Source organism: Sinocyclocheilus rhinocerous, unplaced genomic scaffold (assembly GCF_001515625.1).
Source record: "Sinocyclocheilus rhinocerous isolate Xijiao unplaced genomic scaffold, SAMN03320098_v1.1 scaffold2318, whole genome shotgun sequence".
In the NCBI taxonomy this organism is placed as follows: Eukaryota; Metazoa; Chordata; class Actinopteri; order Cypriniformes; family Cyprinidae; genus Sinocyclocheilus; species Sinocyclocheilus rhinocerous.
This window is the reverse complement of record NW_015654931.1, coordinates 36,221-46,824: the sequence shown is the minus strand read 5'-3', so window position 1 is coordinate 46,824 and position 10,604 is coordinate 36,221. Positions and strand designations below refer to the sequence as shown.

Sequence of the window (10,604 nt, the reverse complement as noted above, 5' to 3'; positions counted from 1 at the left end):
CGAAAAGGGAACAATAATGTACAGTATGTGGAAAATAATGTGTTTTTTGAACCTTAAACCGCATAAACACATTTCATTACACCAAATACACAAAATAATGTTCTTTTTAGCAACGTCATATGACCCCTTTAAAAACTAATTTAACAGCATTGCAAAGAGCATTTTTCAAAGGTGTACTTAAAGTGTGGCAAGTAATATTATATTATCTGCAAGTAGTTTTTAACTGTTCATTCAATACAATTAAGCACATTCCTTTTTCATAAGAGATTATAAAAAGCATTTGATTATGAATTGTCAATGCATTACAAAATGATCTGAAAACATGGAAATAAAGACATGTCAAGGTAATCATTAATTCAAAGTAGTTTGAAAGTAGGGCTGTAAAAAAATCCTCACAATTATGATATGGCCTTGTAGTTATAAAAGCAATGATTAATAAACTGTAAAGGCGGTGATTTAATTGAATAAATATGGAATCTGCAGTTTCAAAGTGAATGAGCTGTGCTCTCTTCTGTCCTATACACACAAATACAAAGTTTTCAGTATGTGCTCAACCACACAAACTCCAGAAGGTATGTTTTGCTTTAAAACCACAGTATGGTTTGCCTATAACTTGCACTGTGAACACAACACACATCCAGGTAACAGAAAAGGAAGAGATGCCAGCGATTCATCAAAGTGTTCTTAATCTCTCAAAGTTTTTGAAAACTTGTAAGGGACAGCAAGTTTAAAGCACAAGAAAGACAGAGGACACATGTCAGAAAGATGCCAATGTCAAAAAGGATTACAGAGTCAAAGCAACCAGACCGCAGCAAGTCTGGTGCCTTTACTTGGCTTAGCTTGAGATGTGTCTTTTCTGTATGCATATGCATACACGTATGCTCAGCCATATGTTTCCTCACTATGTTACCAATTCAAATCAGATCTCCAACCCAATATCAAACAAAGCATGCTCATGGAAAATGATGCAAATGTGCAGAAGAGAGCCACATGCATCATTTGTGTCTTTGGGCTCACAATCTTCTTGGCTTTATGTGTGTGAATCACCAGGCAGAGAATTAGTAATACGTTATGTGGCAAAAATTTGAGTAGTTAAAAGTAGTTAAAATATAATAGACACAATTTGCCACAGTAACAACAGTTTACAGCAAGAAAACTTATACACTGAAAAAAATGATTCATTGAATTTACATTTTTTTAAGGTAAGTGGTTGCAATCAATTTATTTTAGCTACATTTAAATAAACAAATTTAGTTGACTAACTTTCAACATTTTTTTTTATTAAATGTAGCTAAAATAAATTGTTTGCAACCACTTTACCTTAAAAAAAATTAGTAAATTCAATGTATAATTTTTTTTTCAGTGAGCAGTCAAAATGACAAAAATGCACATCCTTGTTTAAAAAAAGACACTTATATTGAAAAGACATGCTGCATAGTGTGCAGTGTTTCATAAAACAGAAGTACATGGTATATTTAACACTTCCGTTATTTATTTAGAATTTATTATTTATTCAAAACAGTAACCTTGGAGAGTGACATTATATTTTATTGTCTATATATTCGCTGCAGGCTTCAAATCTAGTGTATCCACTCCATTATGTAGTACTGTGTCTGTTATATTCACATGTGGTTATATATTTCTGTGTCTTTGTGACTGTATATCCAGACCACACCAGCATCCAAATGCAGCAAATGCAAGTTTCCCATGTCAGACACACATTCATACATGGCACAATTACCCTTTTTGTTTTTTTGACAGCAGTGAAGCATGGCTCTTTATATATACTTGCAATGTGTGTGTGGTTCTGACACTTTTTTCCCCATGAGGAAAACCGTTTATAAATCATACTAAATAAATTATATATATAAATGTAAAAATGCAGTGTTTTCTATGAGGGTTTAGGGGTAGGGTTACAGAATACAGTTAGTACAGTATAAAATCATTTTGACTATGGAAAGTCACCATAAAACATAAAAACCTAACATATGTGCGGGTGTGATTTTAGACCCTGTGGCTACAGAGCACCCTTGACTCGCCTATTCCATGAAGTTCATCCACAAGTTCCTTACAATGGCGCAGTGCCCAGAGGGACGTATACCGTATATGACACTGAAAGATCCTATAATCCTTATTCTAATCCTTTGAAGCTGTTAATGTCACCCATTCAAAGGCAATATGGCCTAGATATGCTATTTATCTTCTCCTTCTTTCTTGTCACAACACAGAGAATGAGTGTGAATATGGATATGTAGTCTAATAAGTCTAATAACGGATTACATTAATCATTTTCTCAAGTAACTAACAATTATTTTGATAAATCTATATCTACTGATAGTCCGCTTGTCCTACTGAAGCATCCTGGGTAGTCAGTCCATCACAGGGTCAAGTCACCTTTATTTATGTAGCGCTTTATAAAATACAGATGGCATCAAAGCAGCTTTACAGTGTTAAACAGGAAAATAAAAATTCAGTGCTGCTTCAAAGCAGTTCAACAGTCTGCTTTAAAGGAGCTCAACAGTCAATTTTCCAGTTAAAGTCAGTTTATAAATGGTCATGATCAGTTTACAGTAACTATTTTTTTTTTTTTTACGGATTACATGATCACCAAACAATTTTGGGTGCAATGCGCAGTTTGTCCTGTAAACAAATAAAAAATAAAAACATCACTAGCTGCTAAATTCAAATCTGCATTCGCTGGCTGGCACAGAGCCAGAGACAGCTGTGTTTTTACAGCGCTGTGCATTACAACCAATCACACACGATTCTGTTGAGCTTATAAATGCAAGGACCAATCAGAGGCGTTCAGATGAGTCACTGCTGAAACACCGCTGTTTTGTTCACCGCGTGCTCGCTGACTGAGTTCTCTGGCAAATTCTCTAATCAGAAACAACAAAGTGCAGATGTGCGTATGAATGTAAGCAAGATATTCATTTCACAGTGTAAATAGCTTCAGTGATTATAATGTATTTAAGAATTGAGATATTTCATGATATAGTTAACACGTTTGGTAATATTTCGAATAAAAAGGAAAAAATAAATAAATATAAGCCTATATCAATGAGGCTATACAGTGGTATCGTGGCTGCTGTGTGTCACATGACAAGCATGACGAGCCGCCCCCCCCCCCATTCGTGCCCCCTCAAAAAAATGAGTGCAAGAAGCCCCTAATACTACAATACAAAATTATTTGTCAAATAAATGAAACGTGATGAAACATTCATATCAGTTGAAATTGTTATAGCTTACTTCTAGAGACTGAAGTGATACATGACATGGTGAAAAATGACTGAATGAATAATACTGAAATTAGGTTAAGATGAATTTTAAAAGTGTGCCCCCCCCCCATAATTTGTTTTTATTATTTACATTTTTGGTAACACTTTCTATGAAGTCCGTATTTATAATACATTATAAGCTATAACCACAAATAAGTAAATATTATAATATATTAAAACTGTTCTTATGAATATTCATGAGATGATACAACATATTATAAGGTTTTTTATAATGCATTATGCATTCATTATAATGCCTTACGAATACCTTTATAATGTATTATAAATACGGGCTTCATAGAAAGTGTTACCAAATTTTTCTTTTCTAAAAAATCCTGTGTGTCATACTATATGTAACACAGTTCGTAGTCACGGGAAGAAGGAGGCGGGAACCGGCGAACGTTCAAAGAAAACTTTAATAATAAAATAAACACAAAATAGCGCGACAGCCCCTCGCAGACGACAGAACCAGAACCAGAACACAAAATAAAATCCAGGCCTGGTCCTCTCTCCTTTCACTGTCGTAACTCCTCCTTTGAGCCTTCCGGAGCTCCTCCGTGGGACTCGAGACCGGTGAGTGGTGCAGGTGTCGCTCATCATCAATTACTCCACCGGCCTCACTCCGTTCCCACGGCTCTCGGCCCCGCCCCCACTCGTCACACTATTTAACTACATTTACTATATAGAATGTCATGTAAATAAATTTGTGATACATGCTTCTAGATTTGGGGACAAAAGCACCTCTCAGTCAATTAGATCATGTTTGAGATGAATAATTATGTTTAACTTGCTAAACACTGCTGATATATAGCTGTGAAACACTAAGTCTTCATTTCTGTTTCACTTGTTGATCTGGACAAAAGTATAGACAAAATATTTAAATTATGGATGTGTAATGTCATTGCTGTTTTCATGTTTATAATTGTTTGTTCATGTAATGCAGGGATTCCTGAAGTTTATCAAACCCCCTGCAGCGTAATATGATGTTTAATGCATTTCATGTTGTTCATAACAAAGAATGGAATATATTTTCTTTTTATCAATATGGCACATAATAATACCGTATTGTCCCGAATATAAGACGATGTTTTTTTCTTGGAAATACATCTGAAAAAACGCGGTCGTCTTATATTCAGGGTCTAGACTTTGACATGTCAATAATACACCCACAACAATAGGTGGCGCCAAATACGCATTTTTTAATGGTATATCAAAAAGTGTATATTTTTTAAATGTGATTGTTGGTACATTTTACCAGTTTTTACCATACTTTCAAAACAAAAATTAAAATAGGAAAAATATGCAATATGAAAATAATTGAAGACAAAATGTGTTTTACTGAGAAAAAACAAGATTTGTTTTTTAAAAAGCCTTTTTCCAAAAGGTACATCTGGAAAAAGCGGGGGGGTCGTCTTATAATCAGGGTCGTCTTATATTCGGGCCAATACGGTACTATTCGAATGTGATAAATGGGTTAGGTGAAAAGTAATCTAAAAGTAAGTAGTCAGTATATATTACCGAAAAAAATTAGTGATCTAAAAGATTGTGTTAATAATAATTTTTGTTATGCAATTTGTAATCAGTAACGGACTACAGTTTGCAAGCTACCTGTTAATACATATTTTTGGTTTTAATATTTGTATTGTGTGTTAACCGTTTTATAAAAGCATTAACATCCTCAAGGCGTCTCATACCTTATTGCTTGCATAACACAGTTGACTTGTTATACTGAAAATGATAATCCAGTGCACAAAGTAATTTTTGATTATGTTTCGCTGGTTGAAGTTTTAATTTACAATGTCATTATAGTAATGACCTTGTATCAGAATAACCTTTTGACTCTATTTTCTGATTGGAGTCATGTTGAAAGGTGCTGTAAAATGTTGACATACACAGACCTGCTTATTTTAACACTCTGTATTCATTTATTATTTAAATTAAATAAATGGTGGAAGAAATCAAGCGTAGCGTTAGTTCTGGCAGGTCACGTTAGTCAAGCTCGCATCAGCTGACTCTCAGCTGATCCCCATCAACCTATGGGAATACGACACCTATCTAAGCATTCATATATAAGGTCCCGCAGTATTATCAGCAGTTTTCGCATTGCTCAATAGCTAATTACCCTTCTCCATCCCCAACTCCTCCTCTGTCTCCTCCTGAGAGTTCTCTTTCACGGTATACTGCGCTTTTAATAACTTTTTATTACTATTAAAGTGCCCCTATTATGCCATTTCCAATATTGCCTTTCATGCAGTGTGTAATGTAGCTGTATGTGAATGTAAACGATCAGCAAAGTTGTTAAAGCTGAAAGTGCACAATAAATAAAGTTATTGTCTCCAAAAATAAAGAATCGACTCTTCTGGAATCTGATTCCAGCTTGTGGTGGCATAATAGTAGCAGATACAAGCAGTGTGTCATCTGAAGGTTTCAGATCCAGCACACAGGAGCTGCTTCTGTTTTGTGCATGACTGAAATGATCTGCTCTCACTACAGTATAGGGGTGGGAATCTTCAGGAATTTCACGATCCGATCCGATCCTGGGAGTCACGATCCTATTCCAAAACCTACATTTTTTCCTAATTAATTGTTCTGCTGTGCAAATACATCTTTACAACTTTACATTTTAACCAAAATTGCAGTTTCAATGCTTTTTGTTTATAATCGGAATCTCTGTATGTCAGTACTGCCATCTTAAAAATACGGGTGTGATTCTTCACTGGTTTCACGATTCAATTCAATTACGATTATCATTATCAACTCAATATCACGATGCATCACATTCTCAGTTTTTACTATTACTGCACATGGCTACATTTTTTATATACATTTTATATCAAATTTATTTTGTGCAAAATTTACTTTTTTTAAATTATTATTATTATTATATAAGCAGGCTACTTTTTAAAGCAATTACTTATTTAAAATAAGTGTCATTTAAGTATCGAGACAATAGTTATAGGTTTTTCTTTTTTCCTCAGCATTATTGCTGTTTGATTATTACTGATGAGAAAATAGACAGTGGCAGCTTTAACACACTAATGCACAGATCTAGTTTGATATATCACATGTTTTGTCCTGATCTGAAAACATAACTGACTGTGTTTACATCAGTTTCGTATAAAAGTATTCAAAAATGCGAATGCATTTAACCGCAGCCGTGATCGAGCTTCAGGACAAACAAACACAAAGTGCACGTGAAAGTCTGTCAGTGTGTGAGTTTCATGCATCTAATACGTACTGCATTCCAAACGGCAGAAATGAAAGCATGTCTAAAGTAAAACACTGAAATAACGGCGAGTGGAAGCGCACACTGTCAAGCAATGCTCACGTGTCTCACAGCATATATTCTGTGCAATGAAGCCCGCCGCGATTCTCTCTATCGCACACAGGTGCCATATGTGGCCAAAAAATACCAAGCTCAGAATCGATTCTGAAATGTTCAGAATCGTTGAACAGAGAATCACGATGCATTGGAGAATCGATTTCTTCTCCCACTCCTAACTACTACAGTATAAAAGCTACTGTAGGTTAACTGAGATTTGACAGAGGAACCTGCGCCTCAGTTGGACTCCTATCATGTCAAGTGTGATAAATCTTTACAGTTTTATAGGCATCACCTTCTTTGATTTTATGTTACTACTTGTTACCGGTTATAGCCATGAATAGAATATGGACTTGATGTCCACTGCATGTATTCAAGCCTCTATTTTAAGCTGCTGTGTGAAGAGGACATTTTGAGATTCACACCTGTCAATCCCAATCACTGACTCTAATTGAGTGAATGTAGAATATGAATGCACTGAGATATCTGAAAGAATCCGTGAAACCCGAATTAATCCTCCAGACTGGCAGACCACATCAAAGAAGTTAATTTAGCTTAGGCTGAAATCCTACAGCACTGACTCTAAATAATTCAACACAAATGGGTTTGAACCTTATTTTGTTTAGAAGGCGGACCTGGGGCCAGGGGACTAGAATGTACAGGGGAGAAAACCTGAATATTTATTGAATGGCTTCCATTTGGTGGGATGAAGGGATGAATAGCATGTTTACCTTGCAGCCTTCACAGGCACTGACACCATAGTGGTACCCCGAGGACTTGTCCTGGCAGACGAAGCAGGGTTTGTAGACACGAGGAGGGGGTAGAGGTGATGGAGGACTGGGGACCAATTCCTCTGAACTGGTGCTCTGAGTCTCAATGGCTGTAGGGGCAGAAAGAGACGAGAAACATAACTGATGATGATGGAGATGAAAACTCCAGTCTGAGAAAAACAACTGACTTCAGATGAACTTAAGACTTGTGAGCAGTTGTCTTGAGACTTGATTTAGCTGTGAAAAACAACGAATACATGCAATGAAAACAGCAGGAATACAACAAGAAAGTGCTTAACCTCTATGTAACCAATACCTGTTTGACTTTTGGAAGTACAGTATAGCAAGTATGTAAATGCTAAATTTACTGTAGGCATACAGTTGACTAGGATCTGAAAAAAGCCTGGAGACCTGGTTTAAACTCTGCCTTGAAAGACTTTAGTCTAAAATACAGCTCTAGTCCAAGTGGAAACCCAATGAGCAACATCAACCTAACTGCTTTCTAAGGCAGCATGCTAACTTAAATAATTGTGCTTAAACTTCATAAGTGACTGACTTGGAATGATCTCCACAGACACTCGAACTTGCCTTTAACATACAGGATACATTCAATGCAGCCTCAGAATTTGGCCAAAATGAAGCATTTTAGAAAGACACAAATTCACTTCCAAAAGATATATAACTGGAATTTTAAACTGGCTGCATAATGATGTAAAATTCATGCATTTGGATGTTGTCTTTCTGTTTTCGCCTGATCTTGTCTACATTTCATCAGATGGCTAATCACAAAATTAGATCATGCTGGCTTAATTGAATTGAGTTGGCTTACTGAATGTGCACTAGTAATGTACGTCAAGTTTTACAAGTATATTTAAAAAAAACTACTTGTAGATAATATAATATTAATAAAATAAAAGGCCACTTAAGTGCACTTAAGAGTACATTTTCAAGACAATGTACCTGAACTACCTGATTGTAATTTTAACTGTAGTGTTATAATTAGTATGTTGATATTACATTTAAAGTATTTTTAAATGTAATCAATTGCAACTTAAGCATTACAAATGTGTAATAACAAACATACATAGTTAAATTTTTTTTTTGCATTTTGCAACCTTATATTTTAACTCACCTAAGATGTACTTAAGTGGGTCAAAAACTCACTCTAAAATTCAGCTAAATTACATTTAATATGAATTTAAGTAATATATTCAATTTGCATGTAAGTGCCTGCAAACATTACATTCAGTTTGCACTTAAGTATATGCTTTAGTATTTCTGTAATAAAATACTAGTTTAGGTATGCTAAAGTGTACTTCTTTTTCACATGGGTAGATTCATAGGCTTCAAGTATCTTGAGTCAACCAAACACCAGCAGTCCATGTAGTCAGTATCAATGGATCAGCCGGCAGCGTCAGTAGTCATGTACTGTGCTTCACTACATGCAGATCTGCTGATCAGATTACAGCACTTCACCACAGTTAAATCAATTAACTCCGTTATCTCATTCACTTGCTTCTATCAATCAGAAATTATATGTCCTCCTACATGTTTCTAACCCAAATCGTCCCAATTCAAAATCCCTCAACAAATAAATTCCTTAGGACAGAAATCTGTGATGTATCTCAATATTTTTCAGCCTTCTGACAATATCTGATACCTTAAAGGGGTGGTTCACTGTTTTTTTTCTAGGCTAGATTGTGTTTATGGGGTGCAGTCTAACATGTGTTAATACTTCGTTTAAAAAAAAAAAAACACATTATTTTTCACATAATTTACCTTTATTCCACACCGCTCTGTCCCTTCTCTGAGAAACACGCTGATCATTTCCTGCTTTTATGAAGCCCCTCCCTCAGAAATAGACGATGGGCTCTGATTGGTTAGCTAGCCCAGTGTGTTGTGATTGGCTCAACCGCCACTAGTGCGCGTCTAATGTCCCGCCCCTCACCTCGGCGGCATGTGCTCCGGTTGTATTGTAAACAACGGCATCATTAATATCGCTTTCCAGTTTGAGTCCGATTGAGAAGCAGAGGATATTATTGAAGAGGATCGTGCAGAACCTGTGCAAGCACGGCTTTTAATGGTAGGCCTATGTTTTGTTTGTTGTTGTCTCATACTTTTAGATACGCTGGTATTTGTAAATGCTACTGCTTATGTTAGCTTTTAATATACGGTTTTATCCTGATTAAAGCTTTAATACAGTACGGCAACTGCACACGCGTCCATGTTTAATGCTTCTCATAGCTATGTGAAAATAAGTGTATAATTGTAACAGTTCATTGTTGGAGCTGAGCTGAATGAGAGAGATAGAGAGAGAGAGAGAGAGAGAGAGAGATTTTGAGATTTCAAATTCCATTTTATTACAATACAATGTACATACAAAAACCCCCCCCAAAAAACATCCATCTTGCACAAGCCTAAATTAGCTTAACAGAAAGGAAAAACACAGCTCTTCTTCCACAACTTTACAAAGAACCCCATTTAAACACCAGATCGTTTCAAACATTAAAAGATCATGTATTAATTTATGATAATAGAAATCAATTAAAATCCTGGATTTTACAAGTTTAAAGAAAACCGCTACTAAACTTTTGTTAATATTCATGTCAATTTTCTCTTTTCTAATGACATAAATTGCCATCTTTGCTTGCCCCAACAAGACATTCATCAACTGAGACTTCTGACACCTACTTCTAACATACTTAAAACCACAAATGAACAATTTAATTGAAAACATGACATTGAAAGATTTAAAAAGCATCTCCAGCATATCAAAAAGGGGTTTCAACCTTTCACAATACATAAATGCATGAAAAAGAGTTTCTCTTTGTAAACAAAAAGGGCAACAATCAGTACCATGGGAATTAAACAAAGAAATAAAAACGTGGCTGTTTACAACAAACACAACATTTATCCATTATTTTGATTTCAAATCCAAACACATTGCAAGCATTGCAATTATTTTTTTACACAGTACAGTAATACAATCTTTCACAGACATGTTTAAACACAATAAATATAAGCAACACATTATTCAATGCTTTTTACTTTTGCATTTACTTTTAGATTTATATATTAATTTGCTCAAGCAAGTGGCAAAAAATGTAAACTACTTTTCTTACGTTATAACAAACTTACCATTGACAGAAATAGTCAGCTCTACTGCCTTAACTTTTGCATTGAAATCTTTTACAAGCAATCCTGCGGTTCATAAAGAACTTTGTTTTCCTACCT

The 10,604-nt window shown here is 35.2% G+C and overlaps 1 protein-coding gene across 1 annotated transcript in view; it reads right to left on the bottom strand.

The window, feature by feature from the left end:
- LOC107717720 (retinoic acid receptor beta-like) overlaps positions 1-10,604 on the bottom strand; it is a 110,559-nt gene that overhangs the window by 73,747 nt on the left and 26,208 nt on the right. The window contains exon 2 of the mRNA XM_016524557.1: positions 7,332-7,480. Coding sequence (XP_016380043.1) covers positions 7,332-7,480 — 149 coding nt within the window. The remainder of the gene's footprint in view (positions 1-7,331; positions 7,481-10,604) is intronic.